The sequence below is a fragment of the Anarrhichthys ocellatus genome, unplaced genomic scaffold (genome assembly GCF_004355925.1).
Source record: "Anarrhichthys ocellatus isolate YVR2014 unplaced genomic scaffold, GSC_Weel_1.0 scaffold14, whole genome shotgun sequence".
Lineage (NCBI taxonomy): Eukaryota > Metazoa > Chordata > Actinopteri > Perciformes > Anarhichadidae > Anarrhichthys > Anarrhichthys ocellatus.
The window spans coordinates 1,050,381-1,074,466 of record NW_022280044.1 but is presented as its reverse complement, the minus strand read 5'-3'; the positions used below and the strand labels follow the sequence as shown (position 1 = coordinate 1,074,466).

Sequence of the window (24,086 nt, the reverse complement as noted above, 5' to 3'; positions counted from 1 at the left end):
TTCCTCCAGTAAATGTTTGTGTCTGGGATTTATGAGCTTAGACAATGAGGAAGATCTGATTGTGAAAGGTGTTAGAGTTGTTTTTCAAGATTCACAGGCTTTTTATTTTGTATATTGAAAATATACAGTATGCGCAGCACTCGTGATCTGGCTTCAATGACTTTGTGATATGATGCTGCCTTTGCGTAGTTGTACAGTATGAATGACTATGACTACAACAATACACAGGCAGACAAACAGGCATGTGACAACTGCAACTGTCTCTTGTCTCTGTGCTTGTGTATACATTTTTGATTAAAAGACAAATTCCTTCTGTATGTGCTTTTTCCTCTAAGCTCAATTTCATAGAAGATCAAAACAAAATGAAGATTGATTGTAAAAATAAATTATTAAACTCTATAAAAAGAATGCAATCTTCACTCAGAACACAGTTTTTTAATAAGAAAATCCCCACATTTTCCTCCTTGTTTTGGTATGTAAGTGTGTTTAGCATGTCTGTCCCATATAAACATCTGGGTGAACATCTGCCTCAGAGAGGGACAGTGTTCTAACCTGGGGGGAGGACACCCTCCTCTTTGAAGTGAGATAAATTGCAGGTCTGTAAAATTAGCCCTATTAAGCAAACGGTCAGCAGGTTCTGTCAGTGAAAGCTACCAGGTGTTATCACCGACTCCATGTTCAACACTTTGGCTCATTGAGGGGTGAGCAGACCTGCTGTGTCCACCACAGACGCCTTGGAGGGGTGACCTTAACCTTGCATTCCTGCGTCCAATCTCTCACCGATGAAACTTTTCAATGAGATTTAGAGTACATGCATTGCCCACTTTTACTTACAACATGTAAGTGCACATGTGGCCAGTTTTTGTTGCTAACACGTGAGCGATTTTAAAAGAAGAAATCTCTCTTGTTGCAATATTTTACAAGTTTATATTCAGTCTTGAAAATGCTTTCCAATACTTTTGAAGATAATTTTGCAATGGGATTTTCTGAGCTGATGAAAAGACCTGGACCTTGACCTGGAAACTAATACTTTTCAATCTTTTACTATAATCCCTGACAAAAACACACTTGTATAAACTACCCCAGTGTTAAACATTTACAATGAATGCTCACAATTCAATTTGTGCGTGAAGGGACAGATGAATGAAAATACCCCATCATCACTTCATCAATTTTTAAAACCTCCCATTGTAGTTCTGCAGTATATTAATATTATTAATCATTTAGTCGATTGGCTAAAACGTGAACATTTGCCAAGTTATCCCACGGGCTATGAAGACCTGGCCTCAGTGAAAGCTTTAAAGTGGGGTTATGAAAGAATCTAGAGAAAAGCACAATATTACAGAGCTTATCTCTTCACAGCAGCCACAGGGACCAAGTATGGAAACTTGGATCAAGGGATCTGTCCAGTGACTGTTTACATTTCTTTCATTGTTTCTGCGTCACCGGGTAGCCAAAGCATTCATTACCCCAGCAGCTCCTGCTCCTCTCCTCCCAGCTGATGGTGTTGAATGGACGAGTGCCAAGAAAAAGGAGGAAGCAGTTATTAAAGACAGAGGCAGGGGAACAATCCGTGGCTGGAGACCCCACCCTGGTTCCCCCCGGTCCAGGAACATGATCTTCTTCTCAGGTTGAGCTTTCTGTACTGTAGCCTGTTCTGCACACACATGCAGACAAAAACATCCCTTTTCCATGTGCTGCCTGTACTTGAGTGTACTATGGGGATGTCAACAAACATATTGTGGAAGATCATGCTTGGCTGCCAGAGGCAAACGCCCTTTTCCCATAAACAACAACCTAATAAAAAACATACGTAATTTGGGGGAATCCTTGTCTCAACGAAGTACTGAAGCGGAAGCAAATCAAATAGCTTCAGGGGGAATCCTGAGACAAACTCATGCATTGTGTTCCTTTGAGGTATTGTTCTTGGCTGTGTATTTCAACATTACATACCTTCCCACAATATAGTACACCTATTACTATGAAGCATTTCCTGAAATGGCTTCGGCCCTCTGTGACACTGAATTTGCTCCAATGACTGTAGATGAATGATCCATGATTCTCAACAGCCTGCAGTCTTATCTTATATTTGATCCTGATTCAAGCTGTAATGCCCACACTCCCTGATCAAATCTAAGTACTTTTAGTGGAGTGGCTTAGTGCTGCCATCTTCTGGCGGCCTTTCAGTACAGCTGATAAAAATCACACTAACGTTTGAGGATCAGCTTTATTGAATTTGCCAAATTACAGTAAGAATACCAATATCTTGTCACAATAATTAGACTCATGGTTAGGTTTATTTAGTTCCTCTTTGCAATCACCATTAGACTAGTCATGACTATAACTAATAATAAATCCATATTGCAAGAATATGACTTTTAGAAAACATGTTTAGTTGACAGTCAAAGGCCTCCAGGAGCAGCATCTAACGTCATCTCCTCAGTAGATCAGTCATTGCTGCCTTCTGTGTGTCCTCAATCCAAAGTGGCATTGTTCTCTTGTTTTTTCAAACAAACTCTCTCCCTCTAGCGTGGGCCATTTCCTCTCCTGCATTCACACATTCTGTAGGCACATATGTAGAAAATACCTGCAACAGACAGAGCCAAAGTCTTTGGTGATGTAGAGATAACACAATTTCATTCAATGGGTCAACTAACAAGTGTTAATCAATCTGGCTTTGGATATATATATATATATATATACAGTATATATATGCATTAACATATTTTTCATACAGTGTCAATGGGATTAGATATGATCTCAAAATATGCAGAAAAAAAGTTTGTTAGTAACTTCTGTGGTTATTGCTTCTTCTGAGCTCTTTGACATCTGTCAATAATAATGTGGTTTATGTCTGGAGAAAGATTGACCCCCAGCATTTGTCCTTTCTCACCTGCAAAGAAGTTCATGAGCATGGCTACCCAGCCCAGTATGTAGGACCAGGAGAAGCGCCAGTCACCGAAGCGCCTCCCCAGGAAGTTGACTGTCACTCCAGTATAAATGGCCATACCCAACAGAACAAAGAAAGCTAAGAGGGGGGACAGGGAGGTACATGTCAGTTATGATTAAGTTAAAGTTAAGTGTATGTGCGTCAAATCAGAGGAAAAAAAGACTCACTGGAGACAAAAAACATGATTCCTGCAGCAAAGGAGCGGTTGAACCTTTCAAAGGAGGAGAAGTGAGAGAAGGACATAATGCCAGCGATGATGCCTGCAAAGCACGACATCCCTGAGAGGATCATGAAGGCCCTGGTGGCATTCCAGTAAGCTGGAAGGAAGCAGGTATAGAAATCATCAGACATGTCATCATTATACAGGTATTATTAAACATATAATAGACCTTTAAATCCAAATAAGAGACCCATGAGATGGAGCAGTATATGGCATCAGATAGCATTTCTCACACTTTAAAAAAAGGCATGTCTCGTGCATTACCAGGTGCTCAACAATATACAGACTTTGAAATAGTTTGCAGGGGGTTCAAGGTTTTGAAAGACATTCTAATTGTCCTTACCTATGCTGTCAGTCTGCATGTAGCACTTGTTGGACATGCAGTACCTCCACAGACCCTGGTGGGCATAGTTTCCAGACATGCGGTACTGCATCCAGTAGTCAGTTGCAGTGGAGACCACCAAAAGGATATTACCAACAATAGCACAGAACAGGCCCCCTCCCATGAAGCTGTACATATTGAGCTGAGATAACGGCGCCGCTGCAGAGCAACTGCAACGTAGTAAGGGAAGATCGAGGAAGGTAAGTCCAGAGTACTGCAGATATTGTAACATCATATATTGCTATTCACGTACTGCAAACAAACATTCACACATACTTACTGTATTATACTTCCTGTCAAATTTTAGACATTTGACACTTATATACACATACTACTGTCTTAAGACCTGCAACTTAATAGGTTGAATGTACAGTTGCTGAAATAAACACTGCACACATTAAAATATCCTCCCAGCATGGCTCTATAAATGTACATCAGTACTCAATATGTTCACTTATATTCTGCCAACACTTTGCAAAGGATCCATTAAAAAAGGGTTGTGATGGTGAATCTTGATTGTCCATTTGGAGATTCGTTTGAAAACCACACATGATTCCAGTCAATAATGAAGCCATTTCAACAACAAAAATATTAAACAAACATCAAAACAGAAAAAAAATATTTCATATACGAGCATGTAACAAGCACATTTACAGTTGCTTGAACCCCCTAATTTGTAAATAGCATACTCAACAAACTCTTAATCAAACATGCATTATTTACCTCTTCTTTAGTGGAACCATCACTATTAGTTGAACAGACGCAAAGCTAAACCACAGTGAAAGCTATGATGTTGCAGTTTGTTGTTGTTGTTTCCCTTCCCAATCCTCATGTCACACCAGTGATTGTTCAGCTGTAATGAGGTTTGATCTGATTCTGCCAGCCTCTGTCCAATCACTGTCATCATATGTGAAAATGTATTGCTCTAGGATACACACAAAAAAACACCCTGCAATTTGATCACTTGCCTTTTTTTCTGGAAATGCACCCTCTCTACTGCCCACCTTTCTGAGGTAAAGATAGAAATGGGTGGAGGGGAAAAGAGAGAGGGAGAGCTGTTGCTCACTTTGGGGGAAAGAGAGAGAGTCACAGACAATACTACAACCAAAAAGTTGCCCCCTCGTTTTTCTGTCGATGAAAGCAGAATGCTTTCCGCAATTAGTCTCCCTGTGTGGGATGCACTTGAATGAAACACCGTAGGGGTCACAGTGCATGTGACCCTGTACATTTGAGTGCGTGTCTGTGTGGTGTTTGTGAGGAAAAGGGGTGGTGGTCCATGTTTCTTTTATTTTTTTGTAAATGGTGTGCTCTAGAATTGGGGATATGCATAGGTATGCAGGACTGTCTGTGTCAATGCAACATGCTGAAACACACACTTTTCTTTCAGTGCTGTCACACAGTGGCAGTGTGGAGGGACACATATAGAGGGAGCACTCTATAGTGGCAGTGTCTCTCCCAACTCTACTTTAGGATTGTCTTAATTAAGATCAAATACAATATAATATATATATATATATATATCCTGAGATGAACTTTACGGACTATAGCGCTTGAAATTAATATCTAGATGGTAAAAAGTCTCTCTCTCTCTCTCTCTCTCTCTCTCTCTCTCTCTCTCTCTCTCTCTCTCTCTCTTTTTGTCTATCTACCACAAACACTCAATCACAATAAGTAAAATGTTGTCTTCAAAAGACAAAAGATTAGCATACGAAACATGACATACTACGGACATTTAGCTTCCAAAAATTCAAGGTCATTACCATAATTTAAACAGATGCAGACACAGAATGATGTAATACTTGTCACAAAGCAACTGATCAAAATGTAAAAAGAGGACATTTTGTCTCCTCTGATTCAGTAAAAGCTGTGAGCGTGGAAATGACAGATCAACACTGGATATTAATCATATGCCCTAAATTGGATATTCAAGTCGTAACTTAGCATGACAGAATGCTTATTGCATTTTTAAATCTCAAACCTTGGAGTGAACATATGCTCTGATTCCTGATTGCCGAGCATATAATACTTTTAATTAGTTTTAATTCACATTATTCTCATACATAAAATAAATGGTAAAATCACATTTTACCATTTAGATCTGTTGCTCTTCCTGAGCCCCCCCCCCACACACACACACATGAAAGGGTTTTTAGGGTTAAGGTTATTTATCGGTAGGTTGTTTATTCTTGTCTGAATTGAGGATAGTAGTTGTTGTATGCTGTACAGATTGTAAAGTTCCATGGCAAATTTGTGATATTGGGCTATATAAGTAAAATTGACTTCACTTTACTTTGAGGCCTCAAGTAATGATTATTTTCCTCATCGATTAATCTGTCAATTACATTTTTGATTAAGTAATTAATCAAAAAATGATTCTATTAAATTCTGAAAATGGACATCACAATATTCAAGACCACCTGATCATGATCGCCTGACATGATCTAACAGGTGGCTTCTTTATAAAACATTACATAACACTGTATCAACAAAATATAATTCAGGAAGAAAACACATTTTCCGTCTCGTGCTTGAGATGACCAGGCAGCAGACATGAGCACTCCTAAGATTCGTTCTGGAAAAAGGGTTTGACCTTTTATGACCCGGAAGCTGACGCCAGACCCGAGCTGTTCCATCGGCGGAATAAAGATGGCTGACCAAGGCGCCGCAGATCCTGGTAATAACAACAATAATAAACCTGAATCATCGGAGGGAACTATTATTAAGGTCACAGTAAAAACCCCTAAAGACAAAGAAGAAATCGCCATCGCAGAAGATGCGTCTGTCACTCAGGTTTGTCAATTTTCGCATGTGGGGAGCTGCTTGTGCGGTTCAGCTCTAACGTCATGCCCCTGCCCACAACTTCAGCTAGGAAGCTAGTTAGCCGTGGTAGCATTCGTCGTCACTCTTACCGGCTAACTGATAGTGTGTGAAATCAAAGAGGTTGTGTGTAGTGGAAGTATTACTGCTTGGTTAAACCACTGGTCGGTGTTATTAACGTTATTAAGATCTAAAAGAGAGATGGAACCACGTTAATACTTGAAATGGCTAACCGGCTAGCCAGCTAACGGTTAACAGTTAGCTAGCTTAGTTAGCTAACTCTGCTTTGCAAGCTAAGCCAACGTTAGCTGACTAAACTGTAGCCAAACAAGTGTCAGCTGACAAGTTGCGTTCAAGCAATAATGGCCTGGAACCATGGAAGTGGTTTTGGATCTAGGATGTGTTGAATCGCTTTCATTTCCTATTTCAGCTCGAGAGCGTTGAAAGATGCTAAAGCTCGCTATCACTCTAGAACATTCTCACTGCTGCCACTGAGTCATTCAGCTTTCTGGGGAATATACAGGATCCCCAGAGCTAGTGTTGGCTTGGCGACGTGTTGCAGTGAAACCATGCAATCCATGTAGGTTCATGTGGTAGCCATTTTTGTCTGGCTGTGTGTGTTTCATGGTTATATATTTACATGCGTTTCATGTTGAAACATTGGACTTAGATCCCTCACTTCCAAGTGTGTGTTGCCATCTTTATCTAACGTTACATGTGACTTTATGTTTTCATATACATAATATATTTTGCATTATCTGAGACGCACATTATGTTTACTGTGCTGTGAAATTGTTAAAGATGAGGACTTATGCGAATAATGGCATTCTTTGTTCTCTGTACTTGGATCTTTATCAGCTGCTACAAAGTGGGTGCTAGTCGTTCAAATGTTCACACAAAATAAAAATAACAGTAAACCTCTGTTAACAATTACATATCAATGGTGCCACAGAGACAACAATTAAAAAAGTCCTGAACAGCTTCAACTAATTCAAAGATAAGAACACTAATGTGACATTTATCCTCTTCTGTTTAAGTGAATTTTGAAAGATATTTTACTGTTGATCTTGTGTTGGTGGGTGGATCTATCCTATCTGTTTCAGCTATAGTCAAAGAGTCAATAGTCAAAGAGTAACTGTGATTTGGCAGATTTGGAGTGTTTAGACCACTGCTAATAGGATAAGTATAGAGGACTTTCTTAGAAATTGGAATTTAAGGCCTGAAGGTTGCAACAGAACATAATGAGATTCGAGCAGCTCTGACATTGAACCATCTTATTCTTTATATTATCCGTTTCATTTCCTTTTTCTTTCTCACCTTCTTTCACTCCTGTCCCATTTTTTGATCTAATCTCTGTTCATTTCTTGCCATTCTTTTAGTTTAAAGAAGAGATCTCGAGGCGGTTCAAAGCCAAACAGGACCAGTTGGTTCTGATTTTTGCAGGGAAGATCTTGAAGGACGGCGATAGCCTCAGCCAACACGGCATCAAGGATGGACTGACGGTTCACCTGGTCATAAAGACAGCGCACAAGTACGGCTAAATTATCATCAAGCAAATTTGTGTTTAACTGTGTCAATAATGTGTCAATACTATCAGCTCACACAAGTACTGACTTTCTCATACACCTACAAATGATCTCTGTAGGGCAGGAGATGGCGGTAGCACCTCAGCCTCCAGCTCAACCTCCACTCAAGCAGGCAATACCTCCACCTCTAGTCCAGGTACAACCCCCTCCTCCACAGCAGGCTCCACTGGCACTGCCGCACCACCCACACAGACGCCCAACATACTGAGTGAGTCCACCTGTGTGTAAACATTTACATTCAAACACCCATTATTAGTTCAGCTCACAAAGATAATGTTTGTTACCATAACAAACCCATCTGGCATCCCTCAGCTGGCTTCGGTGACCTGGGCGGTCTGGCTGGACTGGGCATGGGCTCGGCTAACTTCATGGAGCTGCAGCAGCAGATGCAGAGGCAGCTCATGTCCAACCCAGAGATGCTGTCTCAGATCATGGAGAACCCGTTGGTGCAGAACATGATGTCCAACCCAGACCTGATGAGACAGATGATCATGGCCAACCCTCAGATGCAACAGCTAATGGAACGCAACCCTGAGATCTCCCACATGCTCAACAACCCCGAGCTTATGAGACAGGTAAAGGAAATGGAGAGGGGCTGAATGGCACTTAGATAGTGGACACTTGCATGACTACAGTAGTTTCCCACTGCATTTTGCGCTGTTTATTTAGGTTTTTACTTCCTTTGTTTAAAGTGAACTACAACTGACTTGCATCCCCTCTCCTTTTATCTCAACTCCCAGACCATGGAGCTCGCCAGGAACCCGGCCATGATGCAGGAAATGATGCGAAACCAGGACCGGGCTCTGAGCAACTTGGAGAGCATCCCAGGAGGTTACAATGCCTTGCGGAGGATGTACACAGACATCCAGGAACCCATGTTCAGCGCTGCCAGGGAACAGGTATCTGGGAGGGATTGTTCCTGATCAAATCTTTGTTTTTTTGCGCTGTGTTAATCCTCTTTGTCTGGCTTTACTTGCCATCTTTATGTGGCTAGCTATATTTCGACTGTTTTGCGTTTTCAAATGTGTCCAATCTCGTTCTCTGTAGTTTGGTAGCAACCCATTCTCAGCTCTAGGTGGGAACTCTGAGTCTGGTGCGCAGCCATCACGGACAGAGAACCGGGAGCCACTGCCCAATCCATGGGGCGCACCAAATTCCTCTAACCCCTCTGAGAGTGGTGGGGCCCCCACAGGAAGCACGACCACCACTGGAGGCACCAACCCCAGTGTGTCCAACCCTCTGGGCATCAATCCTGGCAGTCTGGGCAATGGTAAGACGGGACAGGTTGTGGTTCTCAATACGCCTCTTCGCTAAGTAGTTTAATTACTCAGCTATATATGCATATACATGAATAAACTCCTTTCTTTTCTGTGTGTTGCAGGGATGTTTAACAGCCCGGGCATGCAGAGTTTACTGCAGCAGATCTCGGAAAACCCTCAGCTGATGCAGAACATGCTGTCTGCTCCATACATGCGCAGTATGATGCAGTCACTGTCTCAAAACCCCGAGTTGGCCTCCCAGGTATGAAAAAGAAAGATGTGCGCACACAAACGCAGATACTGTTCATACACACCCACTGTACAGAAAACACAGATGTAGTCATATTAAAGTACAAATATTAAAGTACAAATATTAAAGTAAAAATATTAAAGTACAAATCCTGGTTATTTAGATTCAAAGCTTGCTTCAGAACTCATTGTTATTCAGATTGTGTACCACATATTGAATTGATTTATTTTGTTGAACTCTGCAGTCTGTAATGAAACGTCAATAGGGTCTAGCCTGGTGTGCATTAGGCAAATAAGCCCAGCTAGTTAAGACATACTCAACAGAGGGGATTGTCTGTTAAGCTCATTTGCAGCAAACTGTAAGAAAGAATTAACAACACACAGCTCTGACTTCTTGGGTTCTAACAAACAATGCTGTCTCTACACCAAACCAGAAAATCCTTACAGTGGAGTGCTGCACACACAGTGGCATGAAATACGGGGAACACTAGTGCTTTTATTTTTGTTATTCCAACGGCTAAGGTGCTGATACATAAACAATTTAAACATCAACTCATATGTGGAATGACACATTACCTTAACTGTCTTTGTCTCTCTCTCTCTCTCTCTCTCTGTAACAGGTTTTGATGAATAACCCCTTGTTTGCTGGAAACCCACAGCTGCAAGACCAGTTCAGATCTCAGTTGCCCATTTTTCTGCAGCAGGTACCACACGCATTTTAGTCGGATAACTCAGTCCTGTGTCTTTATTTTCCCCAGTAAGACACAATGACAGAAATACAGAACGGCACTGATTGGCCCATAGGGTGCCATATACTCCATTAACAAGCTTTGGTATAGGTCATCTGAAACTTGGCACAGATATTTATCTGCACATGCTGAACATTTTTCCCTCGGGAATTATAGATATTGGCCATGTGTTTTTGTTAAGATTTGACCAGTTAAGAATTGTTTTTCTTTTGATGAGCCGCAAGTCATTTTCTCATAAACGTGGATCAAAATTCCATCCAGACAGTTGGCAAGCATTTGGCTTATGTGTGCCCTTCTTTTCTTTAGCTGCAGTAAATGGACTGCCCGGTTGAAAGTTTGGTAAAGTCATTGCTACACTCTCTGTTTGGTTACAGATGCAGAACCCAGAATCCCTGTCAGTGATGACCAATCCCCGCGCCATGCAAGCTCTAATGCAGATCCAACAGGGTCTACAGACACTGCAGACAGAAGCACCAGGCCTTATGCCCAGGTATGCTCGAACAGACACATATACACATATTGCTTTTTCTGGTACATTTTTTCCAACTCTGTTGTTTCTTTTGGCCTAGTTTGATGACAGGTGGAGTTCCTGGTGGAGTTCCTGGTGGAGGTCCTGATGGAGTTCCTGGTGGAGTTCCTGGTGGAGTTCCTGGTGGAGTTCCTGGTGGTTTTCCTGGTGGTTTTCCTGCTGGTTTTCCTGCTGGTTTTCCTGCTGGTTTTCCTGGAGGTTTTCCTGGAGGTTTTCCTGGTGGAGTTCCTGGTGTAGTACCTGGTGGATCTCCTGGAGGAGTTCCAGGTGGAGTTCCTGGTGGAATTCCTGGCATACCCACAGGTGGGGGCATGCCAACAGAGAACCCGGCCTCCTCGCCAAGCAGTGCAGGAACAAATGCCGCCCAGCAGCAGCTGATGCAACAGATGCTCCAGATGTTTGCTGGAGCAGGTGGTGGAGGAGGAGGAAGTGCAACGGTACACAGATACATGCATGCATGCACGGATATTACATCTTTCACACCTGTATGAATTTTTGAATGCCATTAGTTTATTCCATTTAATTTGCCCCTGCAGAGCCAGACCCCAGAAGTGCGGTTCCAGTCCCAGTTAGATCAGCTGAGCGCCATGGGCTTCATCAACCGCGAGGCCAACCTTCAGGCCCTCATTGCTACTGGAGGAGACATCAATGCCGCTATCGAGAGACTGCTGGGCTCACAGCCCTCGTAAAGACATACAGTACATACTGACACACAGACACGTGCATACATACACACCTAACTCATAAACACACCCAGCATCTACAGAGAACCAAGAGAAATTTGAGTGTATTGTCCCAAACTTTACAGAAGACACTTGGCAGGATCTGTTAGACCCTCATTCTACATCTGTTCTGCGATCATTCCCTAGTCCCCATACTTTTTGGCGTCATCCAACCAGATCTTTGTCACAGAGTGCTGCTGTAGAGCCGGACTGAACCACTCTCATCTTGAGGGGCTTTCTGGTGCAGAGAAAGGAGCGAAAACTTCTCCTGAAAAGGGACTCCCAACCATTTCTTCATTCACCGTTTTCTTCACGTAAAACTGGAGTTGAGTGTTGCAGACATTTACATAATACAGATTAAACCCTTGTGATGTGATTGGCTGTTGGCTCTGTTTTACACATGGCCGTTGTCAGGCAGTTTGTTAGCGTTTAACTCGCAAATCAATACGTGAACATTTTCTGGTATACTGAGAGTAAACCTGAACACCAACAGGAAGACACTTTGTCTATACGTTCAACCCCATTCCTCCCTAAAACCCCGTTCTCGAGAGTCTACATAAATAGCTGTTTTTGCCCAACAACTTTCACTATTTATTGCAAGTGCTTCGTAAAAATAAATGACGCCCTCCACACTTACCGTAACTTGTAATTTGTCATTCCAGATAAAAGTGCCCACTCACGGGTGCACAGTGTCTTTTCCTTCTGAGGCACCACTGCTGTGCCTTCTGTCCTTCCCTACCCTATAAGAGCATTGTTGGCAATGACCCCCCCCCATCCAGTGGGTTAATTAGAAACCCCCAATAAATTCCACACCGCATCATCCAGGACTTTAACCATAATCAAATATCACATTGCAGCAGCTCCGAAGCAGAGGACGCTGTGAGAATGAAAATGAAACAAACAAGCAAGCTTTCATTTCCTTTTAATCTGATTCTTCTTTTTTCATTATATTTTTCTTTTTTTTTTGAGGTGCAGTTAGTACCTAGAGATCATTATGATTTGTCTCGTATAAAATAAACATTGAAATCAAGTGAGTAAAAAAAGATAAATGAATAAATAATGGAAAGGCTTTACAAACCATTACGGTGTGGTGGCACCATACATTTCTAAAGAATCAAGTTCTAGGTTGTCTTTTCTTTTTTTTCTCTTTCTTTTTTTTTTTTTGGAAAATCTCAGCATTGTAGTTGTGGTAACCATGGCAACTGCTTCTATAGCTTTGCTTTGTCTGTGACCTCAGCTGGAAGAAAGAAAATCCATCTCACAATTGAACATGTTGAAACTAACTTTTAACAGTACTGTACTAAAGAAGAATAAAACATGGTCAAAAACAGTCTACGCCCTGTGTCAGCTGATTACAGCCTCGTGGAGGAGAGAGTCGTAGCTTTCCATTCGTTAACGTCAATATAAAGTTATTCAATTCATGATCTGCTTCTGTTTGTTGTTTGATATAAAACTGTCTGTGTTTAGGTAACAAATGGTCACATTGAGAGGTAAGTGAGATGTTTATTTGCGTATGGGTAACACGTCATTTACAGAGTATCATATTTCCTAATTTCTTTCATACAAAAGAACCGATATGTCACCCTAACTTCAAATCAGGTTTCTGGAAACGATGTCAATTTGATTTACTTAGCCCAATATGGCAAATTTGCTTAAGTAGTTTTAGAATCCATACAGCATACCACAGCACCTATCCTTAGATCCTTAGACAATAGGTATCAAACACAAGGTAAGTCTAGAACATGCAAACATGTGGCTTAAATAGACAAGTTATTTTAATGGAATTTCTTCCTTAGAATTTTATCTTCACTGTAGTAAGTACTCAAACCTCTAATTAAAGGTTAGGTAATTATGTATGGACCTGTGAAATACAGTGTTACCCAATTTTGTATTGTCCTAATCAATATAACAATGACATAGTATCTTACCCTTGAGAAGAAATGACAACCCTTTACCATGTGAGGCTGCCTAAACTGAGTTTGCTGGTTGCCACGTATTCATAAAGTTTTTAGCTTGTGTTTCTCGTGTACAATCAAAATAAAAAGTTCAAATTAGTACCACTGGTGTCAAAATGTCATTATGTACTGGTAAATAGATCCACCTGTTGGGTTAGGCTTATTGTCATACCAATGAATGGATGGGTGGATTCTCTTCCTGCCAGTGGTTCTACCTGTTCCACTTGCTCTCCCCCCCCCCTCAGCCCTCCCTTGCGTGTCAGCTGACGAGGGATCGGCAGGCCTGTCCGTCTGTCCTCAGTCATGAGCTACAACCTATCCACAGATAAAGAAGAAAGCAGGTAGGAGCAGCTGAACCTGCTTTCTTTTCTCTCTGTTTCTAACCGGAGTGAGTTTGTCCTCGTATTTTCCTTGTCTTCTCTACTTTGGTAACAGATATTGAAAGTTAAAGAGGAAAGCCTTTGCCACTAAATGCAGCATGGGGTCTGATGAGGCATACAATTTTGTCTTCAAAGGTGAGTAATGTTTACTTAAGCTGTGATTACGTCTGTAGAAGTTGTAAATGATTTGTCCTCTGACCGGCTAAAGAAACAAGTTCGCTCACATTTCCTGATTTCCTTAGAGACGTTTCTGTGCTGTGTATATTTAAACCGCCTGTGATTTCTAAAGTAAAGTCAGCCTCTGTGCCACATTGATGGGATGTCGCAGTGTTTGTGTGGGTGACAGCAAGTCTACATGTGTTAGATGAGATCATTTGATATCTGATTCATCACAGGAAGTTGTAGTTTTCACCAATTAACATAGGTGTTTTGGACTTCATGTGTCTAAAAAAGCGCTAATGTGTTAATCAGACAAAGTATTTATGATGAATTATCTTCAGATTCTCCTGTCTGTGCTTGTTTAAGTGGTCTTGATAGGGGAGTCTGGCGTAGGAAAGAGCAACCTTCTGTCTCGCTTCACTAAGAATGAGTTCAGTCACGAGAGTCGTACTACCATCGGCGTCGAGTTCAGCACGCGGAGTGTTCAGCTGGACAACTACACCATCAAAGCCCAAATCTGGGACACAGCTGGGCTGGAGCGCTACAGAGCTATCACCTCAGCGTGGGTACACACACACACACACACACACACATAAAGACATAATGAAGAGGTTACAATCCTCACATCAGTGTTTGCTCACACGTGCCGATTTTAAGTAACACTGATTGCATGCAATTAATAGTTGCACCTCCTTCACACACGCGGCCATTACCACACAGCTTCCAGTTTGATTAAGAAGATGCAACTCGTAACTGTTTGCTCTCTCTCACCTCTCTCAGGTATTATAGGGGAGCCGTTGGAGCGCTGTTGGTTTATGATATTAGCAAGCACCTGACTTACGAGAGCGCAGATCGATGGTTGAAAGAGCTCTTCGACCATGCAGACCCTCACATCGTGGTCATGCTGGTGGGAAACAAGAGAGACTTGGATACCCTCAGAACCGTGCCAACAGAGGAGGGCAAGGACTTTGCAGGTCGGTTAGGAACCGGTTATGTGACTGGGTTTTTATAAAAGCGTATCTGAAGGTTTCTTGTGATAATGGAGTGTATTTAATGCTCAGTAATGTCAATATTGTGCCTTGAATATGTCTGTGTTTGCTGATAGCGCTCTTTGCTTTCCTTGCTTCCCCCCCCTCGGACCAACCCAGAGAAGAGAGGTATCTTGTTCATGGAGACATCAGCGTTGGACTCCACCAATGTCGAAGTTGCTTTCAATAAAGTCCTCATAGGTATGTTCAGTCAGCGTGTCATCAATACGTCCTCTTTGAATGACTCACTGACGCAAAACCTGACATCATTGTTTCCAGCGATTCATAAGAAGGTGGCCAGCAGGGAGGTGACCCGCGGCTCCATTTGTGCCGTGACCCTCTCCAGCCCCATCGGACTCAAAGGCGAGGCACAGGGGGAGCGGAGAAACTGCTGCAAGAGCTCCTAACAGACTGCTCTGCCCGGTAAAGACCTGCTCTGCCCAAAGTGAAACCAACGTCACAATTGACTGTCGCTGAAACTTAAGCGTGACGTCATTCACATCCAATTTGAAGAGCGAGGTACCTGCTTAACACTTGAGCAGTCAATATGCAAACCTCTTTAAATATAAAAGCTCAAAAACAATAGATTAAGATCTGGATTTTGAGAAAATCTATATTTGATATGCTATATTTCTTGTGGTGGCTAATGGGTGTGTTTTACTAGAGGTAGATGTGCAATTTTTTTTAAAAGACGTAAAGTTGTATTGCTTTTACGAAGCAATGCACTGGGATTCACTTGGAATAAATTATTTACGGCATTCTGTCTGTGTGTGTAATTGCCACACAAAGTCATGACTTCATTATCTGCATTAGACACGTTATCTGAACTAGAGGAGGGAATAGGAGAGAGGGCTGATCTGACATAATGAGTGGTGGAAGAAGTAGTGAGATCCCCAATGTAAAACAACACTGTTATCAGTAAGTTACTTTAGTAAAAGTGCAGAAGTTTAATCAACAAAATATAGTCTGATAAGACTATTGTATATATTACAGGGATGTTATTATTGATGCATTAACATGTAAGCAGTGTTTAATGTTGAGGCTGATGAGGTGAAGCAAGCTTTAACTAATTTATATGCTGTTGGGTAGTTCAATCTCTAAAAATGCATAATATGCGTGTCTAAAATCTGGAACGACGACTAGAGATGTCAAATAAAATTGCTTTCCACCACTGGATAAAATATCTGGCAGTTGTAGACATGGGCCTGTTGGGGGTTGCTCATAGACATTGCTTCATATTATCATTGAAAAATAACTGAACACTAATCGAGTGCGTTGCAGGTTTGTCTCCCATCAGCCTGTAGATGTCAGTGCTGCTGCATGCTGCATTTACAGCATCAGCACTGTTTTGTGCAGTGCATTTGTTCGCTCGCTCATTTCCTTATTAACTCCAGCACGACTCGTACCGCCGTCTAATCCAACTGTTCGTTTCATTAATGACCATAATATTAAGCTCATGCGGCGCTGCAGTGTTGTCGCCATGGTAGCAATCTCTGATGCCCTCTCGACAAGCTAATCAGCCGTGCCCAAAACATTTATTCACAGATCGAATGGTTATATGTTGTACAGACTATGGGTGTAATTGGACAGGCTCATATGGCACGACTGAGAGAATACAAATCTACAGCAGTGGTAGTTGTTAATGACATTTTGGACAGATAGTGCTCTATCTCTGGCTCACAGATGTGCATAAGGGAGCTTTCAATGTGGTGTGTTTGTGTGTGTGACTGTGTCTCCAAGCAAGGCTTTTCTGCCTGAGGATCATTTTGCGAAAATGAAATGACCACAAATTCTTTTATTAAGTTTCTCCACTGTAACCATGATAGGGAAGGCTCTGCACCGGGCAATGAATTTTTAATTATTTCCTGTGAATGAGGGTATTTTAATGGGCTGAGTTAAAGCATCTGGTGTAATAATCCATGTAGGCCGAGCAGGCTGCACTTGTTGAAAGGTCACGATATCTGTAAATCTCCTTCCGTCCAGAGCCTGAAGGTAAAGGTTATCTTTGCAAAAGTAATGAAATAAAAAAAAAATGACATGCTCTTCTTTTATCTTTGTAAGCTACCACTTTACAGAATCTCGCAAATTGCCCCTGGATCTGTGTGTAGACCACTCTCTGACCTTGTTCTAAAGTGGTCGGAAAGACTTAGATTTAACACATGCATGTGGTGGCTATTACCCACATGCTACTTGACATGTGTAGCTTGTAAAAAAAAAGTCTTTGAAACCAAGTCTCGTATATGCTAAAGGGTGAGTGGTTTGGCAACTCTGACCCCAACATGGAGCTTTCTATCTCCCTTTTACGACACCTCCTCCAGCGCTTTGTGGGGAATCTTGTCCCCCTAGAATTTACTGCTGCAATATCACATCTGTATGTGACCTTTGTGTTCTTATGACCTTTCACCCGAGGAACATGGATCTTTTTAAAACCCATACTTTCCATCCATTATTTCGGTTGCCTTGCTATTTCTCTTCCCCTCTCCCATTCCTCATTTCCCAGACACCTAACTTTTTTTTCTACTTATTTTCAACTGGCTTTACAGAGCTGTTTTCCTGCTGTCTATTTCTGCTTCCATCGTCTGTTTACATGTGATAATCAGAGACTGACATAAGACCCCGGGAACATTTATTCATATACACATAAGATCTCTATTTTGTAGTATTTTTGCACATCGCTGCTGTCCCGTGAAAAACTTGTACCTCCATAATGTCAACTTTTCATAAACTAACAAAAATAGCAGTTTGCAGCTTTGTGATGATGCATTTTTTTCCTATTAATTCAACAGATGGTTTATTTTAGGATGTAGAAATATCTTCTCAACCCATAATCCCAACCAAATTTGGAGATACGGGGTATTCATTTGACAGTAATAATATCATAATGTTAAAGTACAGATGTCTTGGGCATATCCTTGTCATCAAGAGCGAGATCTATGGTTCGTTACCATTGTGTCACATTGGCTGATGTGCCATGTGTGCATGTATATATATATATAATTGTGTCTGTATGTGCGCGCACACCTCCACATGTGCACACAAACACGAAAACAAGACCAAAGTTTAAACACAAGTGTGCGACAAGCCGACATTCCTCCGTCCTCCTGCATCTTTCAGCGCAACTCAGCTGAGAACATCAATTCATGGTTTCTCTGTCATCTGACATCATCACATAAATAGAATCACACTCAATGCACGCCGATTACCATGGTGATGTTGTTATGGCGACCGATCAAAGGGAGAGGTGAGCTGATGGGTGTCTGTATATTCAGAGTCTTTACTCATTTAAAAATGTGCAGTCGAGAGAGAGAGAGAGCTGAGATGTGAATTGTGGCCTGAAGGTGATTGCAGAGAAAATGTTAAGTGTGTTATTTGGTCCAACTTGAAGCTTGTTATGAAATTAAAAACAGTTTCCATAACTTACTGTGTACATTTGTGTGCTCTCTTGTGTCTTAATTTCTCTTGCGCTTGGCCGTCTGTATTCAAGGCCCAGCTGATGGGGTCACGGGATTCCTGTCCGGCGTACGATTAAACAGGTTGCCAGCGACAAACGGAACCGAGAGACCTCGGCACCGGTTCACTTACCATAATATCGCATACCTCAGTTGTCATGACAGCCTCTGCGTTTGGCTGAGAGTCTGTGGTGCGAAACTGCTGCAGGTGTAAACTGATGCAGTGAACTATTATTTGAAGCTGAAACCCGAGACCAGAAACGGTGTGAAATTGGATTGTCTTTAACGTATTACCTCTGGTGTCACAGGTGAGCGTTCTGCTGAGTGTGCATTTGAGTGATGACATCTGGAGAGTAGGAGCCAGATCACGTGTTAGTCCGTGAATGGCAACCTCTTCAGTCACATTAGCGTAATGAAGTCATTTATCCACAGTCACAACACTTGACTTTTGCGTGGTTTCACAAAGCTGCACTGACCACAAATTCCACTGACCCAGACATTTCTGACAGCAGTCCAACATTTTTACCCGCAGACACCTGGCTAAACCTAGAATATGAAACCCTGAGCTTCCAAATGTGCCTCTGAGAGAAACTTTTCAGCTTCTCCTTCCAAGGGAGGGGGGAGAAAGGCTATAATACCACCCAGCCCCTAATATGTGTTCTGCTCATTCTCAGAGGAACACACGTCTGGCAACACAGTAAGTGACAAAAGGGCCGTTAAATTGAGTTTATGAGTAGATATTTCCATGCGTGTATTTTTCTCCTCCTCAGCTTTTGTTCCATGTGGCTACTGTCCAGATGACATGGCTCAGCCAGGAGCATGAAGATGGATGGGACCTTTCCGATATATTGATTCATATTTTATGTCACTTTAGGGTTTGTCTTGCATGTTGTTCTGATGAGGGCTGCACTGTCTAATCAGAAATATGTGCCCGATTTAAGCGCATCACTAATTCAAATGTTTCTTAGTTCAAGCACACCGAGACTGTGTGTGTGTGTGTGTGTGTGTGTGTGTGTGTGTGTGTGTGTGTGTGTGTGTGTGTGTGTGTGTGTGTGTGTGGTGCGTGCATTTTCAGAACAGTTGTTGAATTGACGGCCTTCCAGAGCTAAATCTCCCTGGAGTTGCAGATTGTGGGAAAACACATGTTGCTGTTCACTTTCCTGACACGGGGGGGGGGGGGGGAAACATGCCTGGGCTTAGGGAATATGAAAGTTATACCAAGGTCTCTGCCAAGAGATACAGTACATCTAAACTCTCTACGGATGTGTTTGTGTGTGTGTTTGAGCAACACAAAAAGACGGATATGAACATACTATAGTCCTTGCATGCAGTGTGAGTGAGTGCATGCATATGCAAAAGCCTGGATAGAAGCGTTGACAGCCTGTGATGTTTTTTGCTGGACTGTGTTGGTATGTGTTGTGTGTAGTTTCCTCCCAGTGAAAGCTCTGGGATGCATCTAAAAATACCACGGGCCCGAGAGGAAAGCGAGGATGGGAAGGCATTTACAGAAGAAGAACACGGGGCTCCTTCCACTCCCACCTGCAGCCGGGAGTCACCCTGTGGCCAGGAGGAGAAGGATTTCCCCTCATTCTTTCAAGCATGAAGGTTTGTTTTTGATATTACCTGAAAAAAACTGCCTGAAGTTTCTTTGTTAAAGATAAGAAAACCCTCTCTCTGATTTGTGGTGTTATATTGAGTTATACACTGTATTAAACCCAAATGTGCCTCTTGCTCTGTTGGCGTTTGAGGGTTTGCAATACTCCAGGGTGGTACTGTACACTCATTAAGGTAGTTTCCGTCTGTTTACAGAGTTAAAAACAGATTTCTGGAGATGTGGAGCAGACTTGAACCCGAATCGTGAAGAGATGAGGCGGAGGAAGAGGAGGAGGAGGAGGGGCGGGTAGTCAGGAGGAGGAGGGAATCCAGATGGGAAGGAGCAGCATCGGCGCCGCAGGAGAGAGATAGAGAGGGAAGACAGGCTGTGGAGGAGAAGACGCAAATCTTTATCTCTGCATGGAGATGAAAAACACCTTTATCTTACACTGAGCAAACGGATTTCACTTGGAGCTGCCATGTATTTTGGTATGTAAACGATGCGTTTTAATCTCAAAAGAGTATTTTTTTTGTTGTTATAAACGCAGCGGAGTCACTTGTTGCTATGTTGAGATGGATGTGAGCTGCAAGTCAGTCACAGTGAAATAGAGGCTGCGATAGGGCAGCCTATTCAACACATCTCTTACAATTGAGCTTGTTTTGGTTTTATTGCGCTTGGCTCTTAATGCCCATACTGTACTGATTGCCTTACACTATACAATTATTACAGGATCATAAACTATGACAAATCACTGGACACAGTAAAACAAATTATTATTGCTTTAGATTATTACATGCAAGTTATGGAATTATATTTAATGATGATGAATCGCTTTTTTAGGCTTTAAAAAGTATCGAAACATTCTAAGTGTGTGTGTGTGTGCGTGTGTGTGTGTGTGTGCGCGCGCGCGCGCGCGTATGTGCCGCCTCGTCCACGTGTCTCTTGTATCATAAATTCTTTAAAGTATCCAAAACGACATTAACGTGCGAAGAGGGGGGGCAGCTGCAGCCTTCCATCTGGCCAAAGTGAAAGAGTGGAAATGCTATTTTACACTTTAAATTAAATCTCTGATGAAAACAATGTAATTGTTTCATTTGGGAGGAGAGGGGCGGTGGAGCGGGTGTCATGCCAAGCGTGACCATGTTTCTCGCTGTCTGCCGCCGCACGTTGTGTGAGTCTCGTTCACAAACAAAAAAGGTGAACATTTTTTTCAAATAAATCGTTTCCGGATTGTGAGCAATTCATTATGCACGAACAATAATAAAATGTAACTGAATTGTTTTTTAATTCCACAAAAACATTTAGATTGAGTTTTCAATCGACTTTCATTTGATATATATGGCACCATGGTAACAGCTGACTGCGCTGTGTGGCTCATTGTGATGACTAACACGTCGCGCGCTGTTACGCACAGAAAACACGATGACCACGGATCCTTATGTCCAGAAGAGTGAATTGATCTTAAAATACTCAGAACCTCTTGGCAGTATTTATGTAAGACTGCGAAGGTCCCTGACAACAATACGACTTCTATTATTAATAACACGAATGGATCATATGTGTATCCTACTGTTGGCTCTATTATTTCATCGCAAAGTTCTCTAATATGCGCGTGCATAAGCCCCTCCCCTCCTTACCAAATTCACCTTCCCACGCACATGCTGAAGACACAGCGGCACACACTTTTAGTAATGGTCTCATTGAACCAGAAGTGTGTAAGAACACATTTGGTACCACGAGTCGACCTGACAGCCTGAACATCCTGAAGGAAGCTCACAGAACATAGAATGGCTATCAGAGAGTTATGTATTGTTTAATTACTACTGGTGGATTAATGTGTTCGCAGACACTTACATAATCTATAACAATCAGATTTCATGTTTTGTGTGTAAAATATATATTTTTATCATATAAACATGTACACACATACAGACAAACCAAACTCGTACATACATTACTTCGCATTTTATAAAATAATCTTAATCTGCAAAGAATATTGCACTCTCAAATGTAGTGAAGTAGAGATCACGAATAAGACACAATGGGAGTACTCATGTACAACTACCTCAGAACTGTGCTTTTTTTTTTTTTTTATACAGTGTTTAGTCAATGTATGTAGACCTTACCTGCCACCTGAGTTCCACATTTTACTTCACTGTAGGTGAGTAGGTGTTTCAAATCGACATAAACCATAAAACAAAGTGATATTTGATCTGAGTGCATCTTATTTTAATAACTGCCAATAAGGATGAGTAAAACTTAAATAAGACAGAGGCACAGTCAGAGTGGCAATAGGCAAAAGAATGTTTTATTATATTTATGACCCTACATTTTGTTCATTTAATTGTATGTTTATGGGTAAGAAAGCACATTAATCAACATTGGCATTTAACAATATTAATACAAATGAGCCTTGGTTAGTGCTCCTGCCACAACTAAAAACTGACCAGCATCAAACATAGTAACGTTGCAATGAAAATAAGAGAGAAAAAAACTGAAGGAAACGTATCACAACACTGTGTTCGGAAAATCTTACACAGTCAGACAAGTTTATAAGCACAGCAACTTTGAGCACAGAATGTCTTCATATACCGTATAGCTTCTATGTATTTGCTATCATCATCACCATATTACTATTTCTAAAGAGAATCACCTCATCTCTATTGAGTCATTTCTCCATATCTACCTGTCTCCTCTCTAGGTAATGTGTGTCACAGGGCTCTGCTGGCCCGCCCCACGCTGGGGAGGACCCATCCCTCCCCAGACCCGAAGCCCCTCGTCCCCTTCCATCTGCTTCCTGGATTCACCGACGTGAGTACTTTCAGTCACCGTAGCTGTCACGGCAACCACGATCTCACCAACTGTGCCTTTTAAAGAAAATCAGAAATCGTTCACTTCACCACGCCGATTTCTGCTGCAAGTGTTTATAACAGTCTGCCTGCATGGAGTTTATTTTTTCAATACACAGATGCATGAGCGAGCGGCCTATACACGCTTTCCAAATATATCACTTCTGATGCAGACAGCTGTGGCATTTCCACACCAACTGGAGGGTGGAGCTGATTCCTTGATATTCCTCACACAGCTTTTCTTAGAGCTGTCTGTTCCGGTGCTTGTGAAGGTGGAGAGAAACAAAGCTGGCCAAGTCCAAGCCCAGAAGAGAGTTGATGTGTCAGGCAGGGTTGATGTCTGGATCACAGGGGGATCGTACTGTATGCCTCCATATACTCCTGGCTTCACGATGTATGAAGTCATTTTTTTCTGGCCTAAATCAATGCAGTAAAAGTAATGTAGCTTGACTCCATCGCTGCTACGTATTTATTTGTATTTTAACACAAAGCACTTTTCTAACACCTTTATTTGTTCCGGGCACACAAAGCCAAGAAAACACGATGTGTTTTTTGTCCTCACACTTTCGCTAATACAAAACCTTTTAGAAAACCTAAACTTGAGATGACTCATGATCCCATCACTGAGTCTGGCCAAATACCCACTCTGAAGCACAATTCCTCCCTTCTCTTAACTTTGGTCTTGTCTTTAAACCGGGATTTTCTCTCAGCTGTTAAGAAGGAGAGATGTAGAGTGATAATTTGAGTGTTTAAAAGAAAGAGAGGTGTGTGTGTGTGTGTGTGTGTGTGTGTGTCTGTGTCTGCTGGACTGTTAGTGTTCAGTGTTCTAAATCTGCTCTGTGTGGGAGTGTAGCATCTCTGTCTTTGTCGAAAAGCCACTCTGCCACCTGAGGAGGTCTTGGCCCCCTCCCCTCCATTTCACCTCTCTCTCCTCTCAAGCCTTCTCATCCATCCTGTGCACTTTACTGTGTTGCTCTTGCTCCATCACCCTCTTCAATTCAGCTCTCTTTTCTAGCATTTTCCACTTTCTCTCCTGCTGTCATCTTCCCCATATCCCACCCTCTCATGCACTCTCTCATTTTCAGAGTTTTCAACTCTGCATCACTCCATCACTTTCCCCACTGACCCTCCTCTCTCTTTCTTTGTTCTCTTCCTCCTTTACCACACACACACACACACACACACACACACACACACACACACACACAC

General features: G+C 42.0%; 4 protein-coding genes across 7 annotated transcripts in view; 3 read left to right on the top strand and 1 right to left on the bottom strand.

The window, feature by feature from the left end:
• Window positions 1-2,525: 2,525 nt before the first annotated feature.
• On the bottom strand, window positions 2,526-3,688 carry LOC116387335 (lens fiber membrane intrinsic protein-like). The gene is made up of 4 exons (XM_031854311.1): window positions 3,514-3,688; window positions 3,118-3,267; window positions 2,894-3,028; window positions 2,526-2,587 (listed from the first exon to the last, which is right to left on the bottom strand). The coding sequence occupies exons 1-4, from the start codon at window positions 3,686-3,688 to the stop codon at window positions 2,526-2,528; spliced, it is 522 nt and encodes a 173-aa protein (XP_031710171.1).
• Window positions 3,689-6,176: 2,488 nt separating this feature from the next.
• On the top strand, window positions 6,177-12,793 carry LOC116387360 (ubiquilin-4-like). Its single transcript, XM_031854353.1, has 11 exons — window positions 6,177-6,342; window positions 7,749-7,900; window positions 8,015-8,163; window positions 8,268-8,530; window positions 8,696-8,854; window positions 9,003-9,225; window positions 9,337-9,476; window positions 10,084-10,167; window positions 10,587-10,702; window positions 10,782-11,178; window positions 11,278-12,793. Exons 1-11 carry the CDS (start codon window positions 6,199-6,201, stop codon window positions 11,428-11,430), a joined length of 1,980 nt encoding a protein of 659 aa, XP_031710213.1. The 5' UTR covers window positions 6,177-6,198; the 3' UTR covers window positions 11,431-12,793.
• Window positions 12,794-13,683: 890 nt separating this feature from the next.
• On the top strand, window positions 13,684-18,355 carry LOC116387102 (ras-related protein Rab-25-like). Of its 2 annotated transcripts, XM_031853897.1 has the most exons (6): window positions 13,684-13,759; window positions 13,854-13,933; window positions 14,324-14,519; window positions 14,738-14,931; window positions 15,106-15,186; window positions 15,265-18,355. In XM_031853897.1, the coding sequence occupies exons 2-6, from the start codon at window positions 13,897-13,899 to the stop codon at window positions 15,390-15,392; spliced, it is 636 nt and encodes a 211-aa protein (XP_031709757.1). In that variant the 5' UTR covers window positions 13,684-13,759; window positions 13,854-13,896; the 3' UTR covers window positions 15,393-18,355. The 2 variants fall into 2 exon arrangements, with proteins under 2 accessions (XP_031709757.1, XP_031709756.1); XM_031853896.1 differs by having other exon boundaries at window positions 13,711-13,933.
• Window positions 18,356-20,402: 2,047 nt separating this feature from the next.
• The window catches only part of LOC116387356 (zinc finger protein 385D-like), an 11,426-nt gene continuing 7,742 nt past the window's right edge, over window positions 20,403-24,086 (top strand). For all 3 annotated transcript variants that reach the window (XM_031854347.1, XM_031854346.1, XM_031854348.1), the window contains exons 1-2: window positions 20,403-20,516; window positions 22,730-22,839. In XM_031854347.1, the coding sequence (XP_031710207.1) occupies window positions 20,507-20,516; window positions 22,730-22,839 (120 nt within the window). In that variant the 5' untranslated portion in view covers window positions 20,403-20,506. The remainder of the gene's footprint in view (window positions 20,517-22,729; window positions 22,840-24,086) is intronic.